Source organism: Eutrigla gurnardus (assembly GCF_963514095.1).
Source record: "Eutrigla gurnardus genome assembly, chromosome: 9".
NCBI lineage: Eukaryota > Metazoa > Chordata > Actinopteri > Perciformes > Triglidae > Eutrigla > Eutrigla gurnardus.
Window position 1 is genome coordinate 7,285,226 of NC_139923.1, and position 17,975 is coordinate 7,303,200.

Here is a 17,975-nt window from a genome sequence, read left to right on the forward strand (position 1 = left end):
TTGCTGTCATGCTTGTTCCACTGCAACCAACAATTCATACTAATACTAGGATAGATCCCACAGGAGAAGCTGATGACATCATCACATAGCAGCGGTTCTCGCAAATCATTGTCATTGGCTTTTTCCGACGTTCAGGCACACGCATGAAATCTAAAGCAAGAGGATATTTTATTTGTTTTTTAAGATAGTTATTTAAGTAAAAGCTATTTGCTGTCAGTATGTCCTTAGTTGTTCACACTACATGACTTTAGCCCTAATTTTCTGCTCCCAGACCGTTTTTGGGGCTTCCAGAGAAAATCCCCAGATCAGAGGCAAATCCATGTCGGCTCGGCACTTGCACGTCGGCACTTGGACGCCGTGTGTGAAATCCAAAGATCCAAAGATGCAAGCCAAGAGGCTTGCCAGTGCATTGCAGACGGATTTCAGATATCTAGCAGGCTAAATATCCAGACATGTCAGGGAGCTACAGGCAATGAAAGCTCGAGGGTTGAGGGGGGGGAACTGGCGTGTTGGAACACAGACCAAAGTTGTTGTTGCAGCCAGATTGTTGGATGCTTGCATGAATAAACATAACACAGGGACTGATCAGCATACGGAAATAAGACGTGTGGAAGCATGCTTTTATGTGCAAACAAGAGCCGATCAACAAGCATATCGACGGTGGTGTCAGTTCCTCCTGTTGAAAGATCATGTTTGTGTGTGTGAGTCGTGTAGAACGAAAACCACTACGACTTCTAGACTCACGATTAAGAGACTGTAAATGGTGCAGCGTGAACATCTCTTGTACTTTTACTTCTTGTGCAACGTTCTGGTCTGTTCCTTGTCACTCACCATTATTAGTTCATTAATAATTAAGCCTGTAATTTGATGTCATATCCTTAGGGTTTTTTTCTACCAACAAGAAACATGTCATAATTTCGTTTTTTGAGTTTTAGTAATACACATTAGAGACACAATTTGCAGTTAATTACAGTTTTTCTGAGTCGCTTTGGTGCTTTTCTCAGATCAGAATGAAAATTCTCATAACTATTAGTTCAACCTCCACAACATTTAGTCACTTGTGCACATAGTAGCGATTTCTCCTTCCTCTGAACAAATTGCAAATGCTTTTGGACATGGATCAGTTGCTTTCATACAATTCTCTTCAATTTTATAACATTATCATTTGCTTATGTCATGTCAGTCAAAATTAACTTATGGATGCTGAATAGTCGTTCCCAATAAAACTAATAGTCTTCATTTCATTGCTTGAGTCATTACATACAAAATGGTTGAACTAGTTATCAAATTGTATACCTTTCTTTATCATTTTTTCCTGGAAATGTCTCCTAAATTGAACAATTGATCTCAGGTGAACTTTAGCTTTCACTCACGAGGAGGTGTGTGAAGTATTAGTTGTAACCAATGACAAGCCACTGGTTCACAGTCACGCAGGGATGAATCCCATGAACCCTCACTTGGTAAGCATATATGAACCGAGCAGAACATAGTGTGGACCATTTCTAAAATTATGTGACACAGAAATGGAAGGTCAGCATCATGGAAGAGGGTGGATGGATGGGTGGATGGATGGATGGGTGGGTGGATGGATGGATGGATGGATGGATGGATAGATAGATAGATAGATAGATAGATAGATAGATAGATAGATAGATAGATAGATAGATAGATAGATAGATAGATAGATAGATAGATAGATAGATAGATAGATAGATAGATAGATAGATAGATAGATAGATAGATAGATAGATAGATAGATAGATTCTCATCAGATTGATGTATCACACAGCATCAAACATTCATCTACTGTGAGAAACCTGATCGTCTACAGCAAAAACATGAAAGGTGACTCATGAGAGACCATGAACCTCTTCCAGCTCTTGATATCATCACAAGGTTCTCAGTTGTTAAGGTGTACATGTTTTTTCTTTGGGGGGGGGGGGGTTGCTGCCATCCAATAACTTGTGGACATTAAACAGATGTGACAGAGCCAAAATAATGATTAGATGTCTCTGAAGGCTTGGCATCTTCAGATGTTTCTGCATTGACACTGACAAGGGATGACAAATGAACAGATGATTCTGCTGCATCGGATTTCAAATTAATTGATGCTGCGTTATCATCAAATATCAAACATCTTGACTTTATATTCTTATTCAGCTGTCCAAAATGATGAGGGAAACATTCTCAGTCTACTTATATGTACAGTTATTTAGTCATGTGACTACAGCTCAGGTTAATGTTGTGTGTTATTCCATGTGCTTCTCTCTGAAATCGCTTTTTGGGTTTTGGGTTTTTTATACATTCAGGGAGTGCAGTTAGTCGTGGGATGAGATGCTGACGTTTAGCATTATAGCTTGGTATACTCATAGCATACCTTATCCATTTACACATTATGTAACACAAAAAGTTTCATCTGCTACTGGTCTCATCAACAAGGCCCTAGACCCCCAATGACATGGATAAAGAGAAGTTAAATAGAAGTAGTTCCTTCATGGTCACAGAGAGTCAGTGCCTCTAACAAGAGGAACTGGAGCCTTCAAGAGAGAAATCCTCCTCAGCACATAAAAAAAGTCCAGTTTGACAGCTACAACACTGAGTTGCAGAAAGGATTTCGCTGCAGCTAGCGTAGTTCAGGCAACTTGTGTTTGAAATGGTTATCGTGGCAGCAGAACATAGTTAGTTTTTAGGCTCCGGCCTCATCACTCACACATATGATTACATGGAGATGGGAAATACCACCAAATTGGGAGGATGTGAAAGGAAGAAGATTATTGGAGGAGGAGGCATGTCGCATGAGTATAAACATGTAGCTCAAGTGGTCTGCCTGAAGTTTCACAAGCAGCACTTTATCACTGAAAACATGTAATGCATAGAATGTGTGTGAATATGTTCTCTCAACAATTAAATATACAATTAAAGATACATCTGAACATGTTCTATCACTTTGTGCTTTGTATATCTTCTCTAACACCAGTGCGGTCTCCTAAAAACTCTCCTTTTAAAACTTCTATTCAGTGAGCTGTGGTCAGATGCAATCAGAACATTAAAATGATGGATTCTGCTACTCGGACACTGATGTGAGTGCATTTCCTGGCATTAAAACAATGAAAGTGATGGATAGGAAAATTGTAATCGCTGTTAACATAATGACTGAAATCAGCTTCTTCCAGGACTGCATTTCCTTCTTATAGTGAGGAGCAATCAATCACTTTTCACAGCAACCTCATAACTGTAACTGTACGCCAGCATTTGAGTGACTCAAAAGCCAGTATGTACGTATATGTATATATATATATATATATATATATATATATATATGTGTGTGTGTATATAGTATATAATGCTCGCTGGCATCAGGTGGTTTAAAGTGAACAAGCTTCTGTTGTATAAGTTATGTATGTACTTTATGAAACAGCCCGGGTGTCTGAGCTGTCTATTCTTAGGTTCACAGACTGAGCAAAGAGACCATCTAGCTGGTGATATTATTAAGTGCCCCACAATGTACTGCATTTTTTTTTTTGTGCCAGGAAAAGCCTCTCAGCCATTTGCCACTGAAATGCTGCATAAGCGCTTTCGTCAACACCCGGAAACTGACGACAGAGAACAGCATCTCCACGAGACTCACCTCGTCTCTCACACGCTGTCGGAAATGTTAACGTCAATGATGACATACAGTATTCATAAAATCTATGCCGGGGAGGGGGAGGGGCTGAGGTGGCTTTCCTACCTTTGCTTGTGCGGCTGGTGACCCCTGACCTGCCTTGTTACAGGACTGCAGCCAGCTTAATGCAACCTTGGCAAAGCCGCCACCTTTCCCGCCTATTAGTCCTGTCATTTCCCCGGCTAAAACACACCACTGACCTATTTGGAGACTTGTGGGTGAGATTTGTGCAAAAGTTAGCCACTCTGGATACGAAATTAATTCTATATTAAGATGCACAGTTGATGTCACCATTCAAGAGTTAACCTGTAGCTCAAGTAAAAGCCACAACAAAGAGAGAACATACTGTGCTGATGCCATCACATATAAAACATAAAGGAATGGATCTCACACGGATGCAGAGTGCAACAGCGGGAGTTCACTCTTTCGCCATGTGATTAACACAAACTGAAAACCATGAAAGGTGAGACGAACGGCACTCTCTCGCTCCTCTACTCCTTCAAACACCCCCGCCTCCTCCTCCTCCTCCTCCTCCTCCTCTGCCACCACGTGCGAGTGCAGAGTCCACAGTGTGGCTTGGACCCATCACACAGTGACTCAGGCTGCTCTCCATTTGAAAAATTAAACGGAGGGCCGTTTGGCAGAGTTAAATGAGGCTCCCAGGAAGAAAAAAAACATGCTGAGCTCAGCACAGCTCCTACAATCTCAATCACAAAGGAGGAGGTTGGCGCGCTGATGTAATGGCCGTCGCCGTGCTGCCGCTGCCTTGGCAGACGAGTAGAGCTCGTCAGCACAGCCCTACTAATTCCCCCCCCCAAACCCTCCTCCTGGATCAAGGGTACATCAGTTATCATTAAAAAGGCTAAAAACCAGACACGGAGCAGGATGTGAGGGAAGATGAGGCATCATGGCCATTTCTCTGACTGCAGACAAGTGACTGGATAGAAAAATCAAATATAAACCATGGTGCAGGTGGAAGCCTCACCTGTCAGCATCTGCCCACCTGTAGAGCTGTTCAACTATCATAATATAATAACAATGAAAAATGTTTCCCTCCACATCACTGAAAAACTCAAGTAAAAGTACCTGGAAACTGTACTGAAATACAATATGTGAGTGAATTTCCTCTACTATTATTCAGTACCATTAACATTATTATTTGACTATTCTGGTTCTGGACTATTATTATTATTATTATTATTATTATTATTATTATTATTATTATTATTATTATTATTATTATTATTATTATTATTATTATTATTATTGTTGTTGTTGTTGTTGTTGTTGTAAGAGTAACTCTTATCCTTTATTTTGAAATGGATCATAAGACTTGTGCTGTTATTTAAAAAGATGTATCCATTCAAAGTCTCGATAAGTTCTGTCATCTCAGGGACATTTAGAAAACACAAAAAGGACTGTGACTGCAAGTCACTGCTGAAATGCATTAATCATCATTCTGAAACATGAAGAAACCTATCAAGACCACTCACTTTTAAAGCATGATGCAAAAATGTCAGTTAGGTAGGTGAAGCCAGTAAAAAGAATTTGAGTTGTTTTATATCTGAGAAACTTGAAGGGGATGTTGTCATTTTAATAATTAGCACTGAATTTCAGTGAGCCAAGCAATTTTACTGAACGTGGTGACGTTTCCCAAAAGACAGAATCCCAGAGGAAATAATAAAAATAAGCTGCAGATTTATGCGACATGTCTCATCCAAATAAAAAGATTTTAGCACAGCTCACTGTTTATCACCAAGTTTTAAGCCAAGTTTTGGTTCACGACCTCGACACAGTCCACTTTGTCTGCAGAGGAGAGCCAGATCTTGCTCTCCAGTTTAAAGGTCATGCGTTCCTTCTCCAGTTTCCAGCTTTTAGAAAAGCGGATGAAGAAGTATTGACTGAAGTGCTCCGTGGCACAGAAATAACATATGTGAATTATTAAAATGGGTGGCATTTTCCTGTTTTGAAGAAGGAGACCACACATGAACTGCTTCAGCTTTTGTTTTACAACTGCTTTTGAGTTTTCAAAAAATTAATCTTAACTACACACTTGCTTGGATTGCATTGCTTGTATTGATTTATTTAGCTGTATCGCCAATTATTGAATTATTTAGTTTGTCTGACATAAGGAAATTATGACACGCAACTACAGAAATGTCAATCGGACGCAATAACACAAGTGTTTGCATGTTTCCGTTTGTGCACCAGTTAGGGGAATTATAAGGATAAAAGTACAAGTTGAAAAAAGTAATTTCAATAAAAACTTTCAATTTAAACTCAACATAATTTAACTCTGGCAGTGAGTTATATAGAAAAGGAAACAGTGACGTCTATATTTTCTTTATTTTATGCTGATGCCTCCTTAATTATGAGCCTATTATAGACACGGAAAGACATCTGAAAACAAGTATAAACCGTTGTCTCTTTATGTGTTTCTGCAACAGAAATGCGTGTTCAATGTCCACAACCAAATGAAATGTCTTCTTCTAATTGATTGCTGCCCCCTCGTGGTCATGCATGAACATTGCACTTATGCGATCGGCGCATACGTGTTTGCTGGAAGCTTTACACAAATGTTGGAACAACTGATGCAAAATCCACATTGTTTGTTATTAAATAAGTTAATAATAGGTTAATACACGTTATGAATGCAAAATAAAGATCGTAAAATCATTGTGTAATGATCGAAATTAAAATCGTAATTACGTGTTTGCTTTATTGATAAATGTTGATTATTTGTCTTTTTTGAATTCATATGATGAAAGGACAAAATATCGTGATACGGTGTTTTTGCTAAAGCCACAGTTTTCTCAATCGATCATTGATTTGAAATCGGGGCTCTGCTATTTTGCCTGACGTCATCTCCAGGAAAATAAATCAAGTTCGGATCACAGCACAGGAGGAAGAGGCACTTTTTTAAAGCAGAGATGGTAAGTATGAATTAAATTTGAATACGTTGATCAGTCTAACATTATATATTATTCCAGCACAGTAAATTAATCGCACGGTGTGTTCCTGGTGTAAAATGTATTAAAAAGCCTCTAAAATGGACTTATTTTCCTCACTGCAAGCTAACGTTAGCTAGCTAACTTTAGGCTGCACTGTGAGTAAGCAAAACACCGTCCGTTGCTAACGTTCGCCGCATTGATGCCGGCTAAATGACGTGTTCTCAAAGAAACGGCTCAAGACTGATATTTGACGGATCATACCCCATTAAACAATGTCTAAGTAACCCGATGGATTTACATTTAGCGCCCTGATATCATAATTAGTTGCTGATTAGTCAGCCGGTTAGATGGTTAGCAGGCTAAATCAAAGAAGCTAGCACACGTTAGCATGGGTTGAGATAGCATCAAATTTAAGTATCCTGTCTTTACTTTCGTTTTCCCTTTGCTCAGCGGCCTTTGGTTTCAGATAAATACCGTGTTTTGGCAAGCCAACGCATTTCACGTTACTGGTCACTGCACTAATTTAACAAACTTTAGTCCAGGCGGCATTTAATCCGGCTCATGTCAGGTAGCTTCTGCAGGACTAAGTGGCACCCAGCACTGAAGTACCGGTACATCGACACATAACATTGAATTTACTTGAGAGGATCTCGCAAACTAATAAATACACATAGTAACATCTATTCTGAAATTAGACAAAAGACTATTTTTGATCTGCAAATCTAATTTTCACCTGTAAATGAATCCCCCGTAAAAGTGTTACAAGTGACTTCCTAAATGACACGAGAGCAGAAACAGTTTGACGACAGCTTGAGGTTCTGATGCTCGTATTCAGCTGCGTGTTTCTGTTAAGTGGCTCCATTCGATGCGGGGCTTATCAATTATTGAGTCGTGTTAGTAATTTAAAACCTGAGTCTAGAACAGTCCATCTGGAGGATGACACTGAGCCTTGTGTAGACCTAAGTTAGCCTGTAACTGAGGGAACCCGCCGATCATGCAAGACAACTATGTAAGCTCGCCTCTTGTGTGCTGAGTTATTATTTAATGCAAATGTCACTGTAATGTACAAGTACGGCTTGTATTTTGTCTTTAGTTCCGCAACCAGTACGACAACGACGTGACGGTATGGAGCCCACAGGTGAGTCGCTGTTTGCTTGTACCGCTGATTAACTGTGTGCATGTCACTGACGGACCACAGCACCGCATGTAAATACAATGATTCCTGTTGTTTGTTTCAGGGCCGTATTCACCAGATCGAGTATGCCATGGAGGCAGTGAAGCAAGGATCTGCGACTGTAGGACTCAAATCCAAATCGCATGCCGTCCTGGTCGCCCTGAAGGTGCAGTCATTCACTGTCTTCCCAAAAACACTAACATTATAGCTGCTCCCCCCGGAAATGACATTTTGAGCCCGCATGCTCCCTGATGTCAAGTGGTGTCTCTTTTTTATTGTGCAATCCAGCAAACCATGATAGAAATGTATATCTGCCATTTAATGCAACATTTAAATGTATTAAAACACACAACAGAGCATAAAGCAGCTTATTAGCAACAGTCAAGTATTGGCTGGTGCCTGATGTTTCCGTGTCTCTGCAGAGAGCCCAGTCTGAACTGGCTGCCCACCAGAAGAAGATCCTCCATGTTGACAACCACATCGGCATCTCCATTGCTGGACTGACTGCTGATGCCAGACTGCTTTGGTAAGTCTCAGCTGCCTCGATGGTCTGAATAGTGCTTTATTTGTTCAAAGTAAACTTGTGAATCAATAAATGGAATTAGTCTTGAATACTTCCACCCTGCCCCGTCTTCCACAGTAACTTCATGCGACAGGAGTGCCTGGACTCGAGATTTGTCTTCGACCGGCCCCTCCCAACGTCACGTCTCGTCACTCTTATTGGCAGCAGTATCCTCCCTACTGTTAGATATAATAATTATAGTAAAAACATGTTTTTAAAGTTATTATATAATTACCATCTCAGTGGTTGTATTGTTGTACTATGAAGTAATTGTGAATGGCAACAGTGAACCTTAACTGAACCGTCAGAAACCCAAATCCCAACACAGAGGTACGGAAGGAGGCCCTATGGTGTTGGACTCCTCATTGCTGGTTTTGATGTACGTTTGCCCACGACAACATTTTGCTTTCTTTTATTTATCCAGTGTTTTTACCCTGTGAAAGAATAAAGGTTGAAAAAACAAGTTTATATGATCATATATGACCATAACTCTTGTTGTCTTGTCGTGCGTTACCCAGGACATGGGACCTCACATCTTCCAGACCTGCCCGTCAGCCAACTACTTTGACTGCAAAGCCATGTCCATCGGCGCCCGCTCTCAGTCTGCACGCACCTACCTGGAGAGGTGCATGGAAAAGTTCTCTGACTGTAAGATCACATTTATTACACTTGCCTTGTCCCCTCTGATGAATGTTTTTGCATCTTTATCGGCCATGGTTTCCTGTATTTCTCGTGTCCTAATTATGGTGTGATTATATGCGAGGTGGTGACAGCTGTGAAAATCACAATATTCACTCATCTGTGTCCCCGCTAATCTTATTTAGCAACTCAATAGTTCAAACATGGATACTCTCACTACTAAACGGTGTCTTCTGCTTGCTGACTGACGAGTGGAAATACCTGAATTAAGAAAGTGTTGTTTTGTTCTCAGGTAATCTGAATGATCTGGTCCAGCACGGCCTCCGTGCCCTCAGGGAAACCCTCCCCGCCGAGCAGGACCTCACTACCAAGGTACGCCTACTCTGTCCACTCCCGTCTGGGGTGATGCTCTGCTACATCTTTGTCTTCATCTGTGTGTCTGGCTCAACAGCAAGTATGTCCTTAAAATGAATTTTCCAAAAAGTGGACTTCATATTCTCTAACGTGTAACTCATTGTCTGTGTGAATGATAATCCCATTTGCTCCAATGTATGCCCTATGTCAACCTTGTCAACCTGTCTGTTCTATATGATTTTCTCTTTTCTCTGTTTTATGTTTCATTGTTTGTCCTTTATTGTTGAAAAAGGAATTGAAAACTTAATAAAAAAGTTAAAAAAAAATTAAAATTAAAATAAAAAATGAATTTTCCAGCTGAGCAAAGCTAAATACATTCTCAGGAATATGACTGAATGCCCAAACCTTCTTCATGCATTAAAGAAGCCATTTCTGAGGTGCATTTCTCATTCTTTCAGAATGTTTCCATTGGCATCGTGGGTAAGGACATGGAGTTCGTCATTTATGACGATGATGCTGTTGCCCCGTTCCTGGAGGGACTGGAGGAAAGGCCACAGAGAAAGGTACTGTAACGGGTTCAGTGATTTTTAAGTTTGGTTTGGACTTGTGCTTGATCTAATTTAAGGGACGCTTGTATTTCATTTATTTATGATTGTTTGCTTCTGCATAAAAACTAGAGCTCTGTGTCTTCTGACCACTGTTGGTTGTGTTGCTTCTGTGCCTGATGTAGTAGATGTACTTCCTTTGTAGCGTACTGTTAGAACCAGGTTTCATGTAAAGGACATGAAAGTGAAATTTTAGTGAGTATTCATTTGGGTGTGAGACACTGATGTTGTTGTGCTAACATGCTGTTTCATGTGTCAGGTTGCCCAGCCTGCAGATGAACCTGCTGCGGCTGCGCCTGCAGCGGTACCCGACGAGCCAATGGAGCACTGAGGCGGTTCACTCCTCGCTATCGGAGGGGGGCGGGTACAAACCCAGACCAACCTGACACCTAACTGCAACTCACCAGAGTCGATCTTAGAGGGGAGAGAAGTTGTTCTTTGTGATGTGCCACTCACTAAACTGTCGATCCAAAATATTCTGCTAACATCAGCCAATGTGATGTTGCTTTTGTATGAGTAAGACGTATACCATTATACAAGTAATAAACTCTTTTTTTGAATTGTGCTGCTGCTCTTCATTTCTTTAGTTGCCGACTTAATATTTTAAATATCTGGATGAGCAACACTGCAGGCGACAAAAAGAGTTTTACGTCCGAAACTAAAAGCATTCAGAAACATGTAGAGAACCCAGAACATTTTATTTAATTCATAGTGTTTGAATCACTGATCGACATACCCAGGTGCTTATCTGAACAGTGAATAAATGCAGTTTGGAAAAGTAAAAATCTTTCATTTCAAACACAAGACAGCAGATTTATTCAAAAAATGTAAATGTTTATCAGGACAGAAGACGAGATTTCTCCATGAGACACCTACGGAAGACTTTCTATTTATGTCCCCTCATTAAAAATGTTGAACACATTTAGACAGCTGAGAAAAAGCTATATCACCCCCATGAATAACAGTGATGCAAGTCACTTATAATATATAGTTTGCCTGTTTGGCCAGGAAACCTGAAAATTAGATTTGTACTTGTTAAATAAATAAACCACCTATTCCAAGCACTTGAGGTGAATAACATCGGATTTTTTTACTGGGAAGGAAGCTGATAACTAAATACTGGGTTTAAAAAAAGAAACTCTTGACTTGGAAACATCTGAATGTGAGTTTAACTTAAATTAGAATCATCATGACGTTGGACATTATGCAGACTGGTATTGTATTTGATCGTGAGCGTTTTATAAAGTGTCAGAACTGATTTAAGACCATAAACTATACTTCTTCCTTCCCTAGCCGGGGTATGAAGCTGATGTTCCTCCTATAAAAGTGCCCGTACAAACACAGATTCACTGTAAGTAAAGAGACTGAAAGAAGCAGCTGTGCTCAGGTCCACCAGGTCCAGGTCTGAAGGTCCTCAGCATCATGTTGGAGTCAGTGTGAGGCTTTCTTTGCTCTCCTCCTCTTGTTCCTCCGTCGGACGGCGCTGCAGGAAGCTTCTTCCTCCGTCGTCCTGCTGAGGTCCTCCACCTTCTCCTGCTCCATCATGGACGCCACCTTCAGTGTGAGGTCCAGCTCCTTGAGGACTCCGGCCAGGTCGTCCTCTGGGACACCCAGATGGATTTTATCCGCTCCTTCGTTGCGTTCAAGCTCGTGAACGCCTAAATCACTCTCTAGCCCCGCGTCCTCTTCACTGGCTGCTGTAAAATCAGATTCTCTCACTTTATTCAGATCCTCCGCTCCCTCAGCAGCCTCTCCTCCACCTGCGACGCCCTCGTGAAGGTTTTCCTGCTCAGCTTCACCGGCTTGCGTCCCCTCAGCCTCGGCCTCCGTCTGTGGACTGTGGTGACAGCAGCAGTGTGAACGGGGCCACTGCTGCTGAGGCTCCTCGGGACTCTCTGCAGGAGATTTAAAGGAAGCACTATTAACTCATCAGCTTTTCCTTCGTTGACATAACCTGGTGGAAGCGTGAAGGAAACACATCGCCTCAATCACCGCCTCATCCTTACAAAGGATGAACACAGTGTTATACATTTTTGTCTAGAATTTCTCTTCATGGTAGTGAAGTTAAAATACACTTTGAGGTCTGTTCCTTGCTGAAATAACAAAAACAATAATAATAATAATAATAATAATGCTTTCTTTTTGGAGAGGGACAGTGCACATTCATAAACATAGAAGCATCTCTGTAAAGATGCCGGAATATAGCAAAGCTGCTAATTTGCATAAAATAATAATGAAAAAATACAAATAGAAGAGACAGGAAATAAATAAATAACATACAACAAGAAGAGACAACACACACACAATACATTACACTATCAGGTGTGTCAGTAACGTTTAAGCGTCTCCAGGCCAGTTAGTGGTCTCACATTTGGTGTGATTTGAGCCAGTTTTACTTGTGCTTTAAGAGAAGAGTATGTGGGGTTTTCCCTTAATGTGGAGAGTACAGGGTGTTTGGGTGTTTGGGCGTTTGGTCTATGTAAACCCAATAGACCAAACGTGAAGCAAACACAGACGACGTGATAACGACTCTCGGAATTCGGTTTAATGATAGAATTAACCACAGGCTCTTGAATGCACCATGCCCTTTTGATGCTACATCATGAAAATCGGCACTGTGAGCGTGCTGCGTTCATGTACCTTCCCAGTCCTCCTGGTTCTTCTTCTCTGGAGCCATGTTGTCCACCAGCTGGCCCTCCTGCATCACCCGAGTTATCTCCGTCAGCTGCTGCAGGAGACTCTCCTCCTGATCCGCCGTCACCCCCTTCACCCTGCAACGCAGACGCTTCATATCAAAACTTCATTTGCATTAGTTTGAATGTAAGATCGTCCAATTTGAGGTTTGAGTTTTAATTTCCCAGCTCTTTTGACACCATGTGACCTAATTTAATTTAAAACAGCAGCAAATGTGCACACTTATGTCTAATGTGTATATATAGTATGTTATCCTTTGTTCATATTTTATACTCTAGTTGTTATAGTTTGGGATATTTATAATGTATTCTAATACATACTTTATATTGTGTATTCTAAAGATATATATAGTATTGATGTATATTCACTGTGGAATTACTTATTTTTGGGGGGAATAACCAGCCGCTGTAACACAATCATTTCACAACTTTGGAGTCAGTATCAATATAATCTATCAATATTTGTGAGGATAAAAGAAAGAACACACTTTAAAGATAGAAAAGGTAATAATTGCTAATGACAGCCTACCAGAGTGGTTAATAATAACAATGTTTAAAACAATTCACACACAGGAACAAAACGCAGACAAAACTCCCACATGTGAGGGAGGAGATGAAGCTGATCCCTGAAGGCCGACACCCACCTGTCAGGACTGTGGTGGGCGATGGAGACGATGTTCTCCATCACCAACTCTGTTTCCCTCAGTTTGTCCTGCAGCTGCGCCAACTCAAAGTCAGCTGGAAGGCAACGGAGGACAAAGTCAACGGAGGACAAAGTCAACAGAGGGACAAAGTCAACGGAGGACAAAGTCAACGGAGGACAAAGTCAACGGAGGACAAAGTCAACGGAGGACAAAGTCAACGGAGGACAAAGTCAACGGAGGGACATTAACAGTTTGTCACAATTGTTAACAGACAAAAAGCGAAGATTCGCCACAATTTGCACAACTTCACACTCCCTTATCTGCATTAGACTCTGACTGTCCTTCTTCACACTCTGATGTCCGTTACACATCACCTTGTTGTCAAAACACTACACACAATGTTCAGTTGTTGCACACACTTCTCAACAAAATCTCAAAGCATCAACCTGCAACACACAAATATTCAATTCTCTAAACATCCAGGTCTGTTGAGCCGTTTGTAATCAGGACTTTAGCCTCTGTTTTGTTTGGTGAACAATGGAGAACTTTGAAGAGACAACCAGAGAAGGAGAGGAGGAAGAGTGAGAGGAGGAGGAGGAGGACAAGAAGGAGGAAGGGGAGGAAGAGGACAAGGAAGAGGAGGCCAAACAAAAGGATGCCTAATTCATTTTTGTGAGCCTTCACTGAGACATTTTACAAAAGGTGGAATGGTTCAACCTCCAGAGTCATCGTGGTTCATATGGTGTGTTCCATTTCATTTCTATGCACTTCAGTGTGCTGTAAATGCCTGGTAGTGTGCAGCAAATGCTGAGTTATGTGTGCTCAATGAAAGGTATGTGTGTGTCATGAAAATATGGTGTTTGCACCAAATGAAAACACGAGTTCCATTGTGTGAACAGGTAAGAGATTGATGGAAGAGTCATCTTGCAAAGGGAGTGTCAGGCTGAGCATTTTGTGTTTGACGTTTTCAGTTTTGTGTGTTTTGCTTTGAGAAAGCCGTTGTTGTTTTCAGAAACGTGTTAACAATTGTGTAAAACTGTAAAACGCCACCGAAATCCACCAACATTCAGGCTCTTACAATCGTCTGGAACCTTTACGTTATGATGCTTCATGGGAGTCATTGTGCCAGAAAATAACCAACATTAATGCACTGCTAAAGACACAAATGTCAATTAGTCAATGAATAATTGTGCAACTTTATTTCATAAGGATTTAAGAACTGTGGAGCTTTTCTGGCAATCGTGATGAAAATTTATACTCCAATTTTTCTGACCTTTTTTATCCATTTTTTTCCACTTTTTATTCTGATTTATGGGAAATCTCATCAACTTTCTTTAGCCCGTTAGGCCCTCTTGTTTTCCCAACTGTGTTTTAGCACTCATTGGATAATAATAATGATGAAGTGCAACGCTCTATTTTAAAGAAATGAAATGGAAGTAAAAATACTCACTGATCTTTCTCTTGGTGTTCTCCGACCGAACGGAAGGAAACCTGCTCTCTGATGGCTTGTTGTTCCCTTTAGAGGTGATCTAACATGCAGACAGACAATAACAAGGTTTAAATACTCCAACAAATCTCATTTAAACACGACACACTGGAATAATGTAAAATGTGGTTTATTTTCATTTATGACTTCATTTTATTGCAGTTTAAAATAATTTGATACTATTTTCTTACTTTTTTTTCCTGGTAAGTTATTTCTTATAGTCTGACTTTATTTCATGTATTTGAATAATTAATGTCTGATCAAATAATAAATCAATAGTAATGATAACTTACTTAATAGTTTGCTACCAACACATTTCGGTCAGTGCCAAACTAGTATTGAAGTTCAATCAGCAGTGTTTCCCAGGCAACCAATGGAGAGTGAACTATTTCTTTGACATTCACAGGAATACTTTTGCGCTGTGGAATAAAAACTAAACTAAAGGTTTCTGCACCAGCCCGGTCCGTCCACTCCCTCACTTAGCAGTTGTGTTTGAGTCTCCAGGGTTTCACCTTAAACAATATGTAGAGGATGTAGAGTAAGATCCCGAAGCCGTACACTGGGATGATCTGCCCCGCCAGGTTGGACTTGCCCCCGGTTCCCGCCCCCGTTCCTGCTCCCTTGCCCCTGGCTACGGCCTCGGTGTTGTGGGCTCGGGAGAAGCTGGAGCCTGCAGCCCTCTGGCCTCGAGTCTCGGGGGGCGACTGACGGTGCATCATCGGAGGGAAGTTACCTGAGGCCGTGAGGAGGGGGGACAACATAAATGACATCAGAGTACAGCACAATCTGAACTAGAATAAAAGTACAACAGATGTTCAGGATGTTGTTGTCTAACATTTATATACGATATACCAAATTATTTTTGGACTGCTGAGATATTCAAATCACTGAAAGCAATGCTCTATTTCTGCTCACTTGAATAGAAAAACTAATTAAAAATGCATATTTATTAATCAAGATGTTTTATCTTTATAGTCTCTACAGTCTAACCATTATTTTCCAAGTTCAACACAATACATTCAACCACAAAGTGCAGCATACAGTTTAATGGACACCTCTGTTAATACATATAAATTAAACAGAAACCGAACATCATAATGTAAATTGCAGTATGATCTATTACAAGGCTGCAGTACCCAATAAATTAATAACTGTATATTCTTATAAATTAAACGTGTCTTTGGCGCCCTCTTCAGGGAGGAAAGTGCAACTGCAAGTCAAGAGCGCCGATAAACGTGATGTTCAGTAAACACTGTGGCTTAAATCACGAAATAAATAGCGATCGGCTATGAGCGCCATTAACTGCAAATCAATCTGATACATTAAAGGCGTTAACCCTCCATCTAAAAAGCCGCCATCGACGTAGAGAAACGTGAAAAGGTGACGCACCCTCAGCAGCATCCTTCCTCCCGCGGGATAGCAGCATTTTGGGAAGCAGCAGAGCGACGCACAGCACGAGACACGTCGCGAGCGTCACCTTCTGAAACGTTGACATCGCCATGGCGGCACCTTCCTGGGCAGGTGTGTGTGACGGCTTCACGGCGCGGACACGGAGGAGGCGTTAGCGGGTCGATGTCCTCTCATCCATCGGGGAACTTCCTTGTTGATTCGAGGACCGGAAGTGCAATACAGCTGCAGCGGCGGCGCTTCGCCACTGGGTGGCGCCAAATACTTTACTTTTTTTAATGCAAAGCATTTAAGAATGTTAACGTTATGCAGTATTTAAACAACTAAACAAATATATGAGATTCTGATTCCAATTAACTCACTAATCAATTAAAATGTATTTTTATCGTCTACATGCAGTGCAGTTAATTATTTACAATACAGTAACTTACACACAAACTATAACTCAATAAATACACAAAACACCAACTCAGTAGTGAAAACAGAATCGGATGCAGTTTCTTCCACCAACTCTCTCTCTAAAATTGCCCTCCATCATTGTGCACACCAAACAGCAAAACCGAATCCTATTTAAAGTGGTGTTTAATGTGTTTTTACAGGTGCATTGTGGGTGCAGTGGTTTGATCATTTGGTGTTAGTTTTTGCAGCTGTTTATGATGTTTCTAATGTAGATAACCGTTTGTAAAAGTGTGTTTTAGAACTCCAAACTTAGTTTAAAGCAGATTCTTATGGTTTAGAATATCGGGTTAAAACTCAGGCGACATTAGCAGGTGGTTTGAGAATTGTGCCACAAGTCACAGTTTTTGTGTCTTGGCAGTACTTCAAACTTGCCTCCTTGGAGACTCGCTGTTCCTGTTCAAATGTTGAGTTTTTGTGTGGAGGTATCAACCGAAGTCCTCTTCCTCCTCTTGCGTTTTCCTGACATGAGGGCATGCTCATGCTTGAAGTTTCTCCTACAGCCATGCACACAGGTTTCCAAATGTTTAATGTTTGTGTTTTATTGAACATAACACACAATATCAGCACAAATAGGTGAGGGACATTATTTTTTTTTCTCACAAAATGTTCCATCACTCCTCAAACAACAAAATCACTGTAGATATCGCCTCAAGCTCTGATTTGTAAGTGAACTAATTTCTCTAAAAGTGATTTCACGTGTCACTGTGGGAAGACTGGAGCAATGCAGAGACCAATGTTCAGTTAAGTGTGTTTTCAAACTACAATGTGAGTGTGAAGCAGACAGCGTGTGTTCAGTTTGGTACACATGCATTGGATGCAATGTTTCAGAGATAGCGCTAAGAAGCGATCAATGACCCCTGTGACTGTTTTCTATTATATATATTATATCACTAGGTTGTTATGACTCATGCATGCATGTAACAGCAGGAGTTTACTCTTATAGTTGGTTGAGGTGGAGATAATTTTCAACAATTACTTCACGATGGGGTTTGTTTCTGACCAACAGTGCATCATTGCAGCTGTAGTTGAGTATATAGTTTTGGTGATTTATATTCAACCATTATATTTTATCTTTAAACGCTTCATAATGTTTTGTGTGCCAAAATATGAAATTGCAAAGTAGCTAAAGCTGGCAGATAAATGCTGTAAAATGAAAAGGACATGCTTTACCTGTGATGATGTATTGGATTAGAATGTGGCATAAAAAGTTCCTCAATTGTACAGTTAGGATACTGAATTTCTGGGTACTTTATGAGCACATATATTTACATTTCGCTGTTATTTTCATTGACGTAAAGTTATGTTTAAATCCTTTCTAGATTTGTTGTTGTATTTTG

The 17,975-nt window shown here is 40.6% G+C and overlaps 2 protein-coding genes across 2 annotated transcripts; one reads left to right on the forward strand and one right to left on the reverse strand.

Moving 5' to 3' along the window:
- Positions 1-6,513: 6,513 nt before the first annotated feature.
- psma1 (proteasome 20S subunit alpha 1) lies at positions 6,514-10,514 on the forward strand. Its single transcript, XM_084017482.1, has 10 exons — positions 6,514-6,597; positions 7,709-7,753; positions 7,854-7,955; positions 8,212-8,315; positions 8,430-8,518; positions 8,660-8,730; positions 8,870-8,999; positions 9,283-9,362; positions 9,803-9,907; positions 10,209-10,514. Exons 1-10 carry the CDS (start codon positions 6,595-6,597, stop codon positions 10,278-10,280), a joined length of 801 nt encoding a protein of 266 aa, XP_083873608.1. The 5' UTR covers positions 6,514-6,594; the 3' UTR covers positions 10,281-10,514.
- A 114-nt stretch (positions 10,515-10,628) lies between these two features.
- ric3b (RIC3 acetylcholine receptor chaperone b) lies at positions 10,629-16,366 on the reverse strand. The gene is made up of 6 exons (XM_084017481.1): positions 16,162-16,366; positions 15,285-15,505; positions 14,737-14,815; positions 13,287-13,380; positions 12,590-12,720; positions 10,629-11,844 (listed from the first exon to the last, which is right to left on the reverse strand). The coding sequence occupies exons 1-6, from the start codon at positions 16,271-16,273 to the stop codon at positions 11,381-11,383; spliced, it is 1,101 nt and encodes a 366-aa protein (XP_083873607.1). The 5' UTR covers positions 16,274-16,366; the 3' UTR covers positions 10,629-11,380.
- Positions 16,367-17,975: the final 1,609 nt, after the last annotated feature.

What these genes read in the sequence shown, in the direction of transcription:
- ric3b (XM_084017481.1), bottom strand. Translation starts at nt 16,273, where the DNA reads ATGGCGATGTCAACGTTTCAGAAGGTGACGCTCGCGACGTGTCTCGTG. An exon ending in GCCCACCACAGTCCTGACAG is followed by an intron (nt 12,721 to 13,286) that starts GTGGGTGTCGGC and finishes TCTGCGTTGCAG; the next exon opens with GGTGAAGGGGGTGACGGCGG. An exon ending in GAACCAGGAGGACTGGGAAG is followed by an intron (nt 11,845 to 12,589) that starts GTACATGAACGC and finishes AATCTCCTGCAG; the next exon opens with AGAGTCCCGAGGAGCCTCAG.
- psma1 (XM_084017482.1), top strand. An exon ending in AGCAGGACCTCACTACCAAG is followed by an intron (nt 9,363 to 9,802) that starts GTACGCCTACTC and finishes TCATTCTTTCAG; the next exon opens with AATGTTTCCATTGGCATCGT. An exon ending in AGGAAAGGCCACAGAGAAAG is followed by an intron (nt 9,908 to 10,208) that starts GTACTGTAACGG and finishes TTCATGTGTCAG; the next exon opens with GTTGCCCAGCCTGCAGATGA.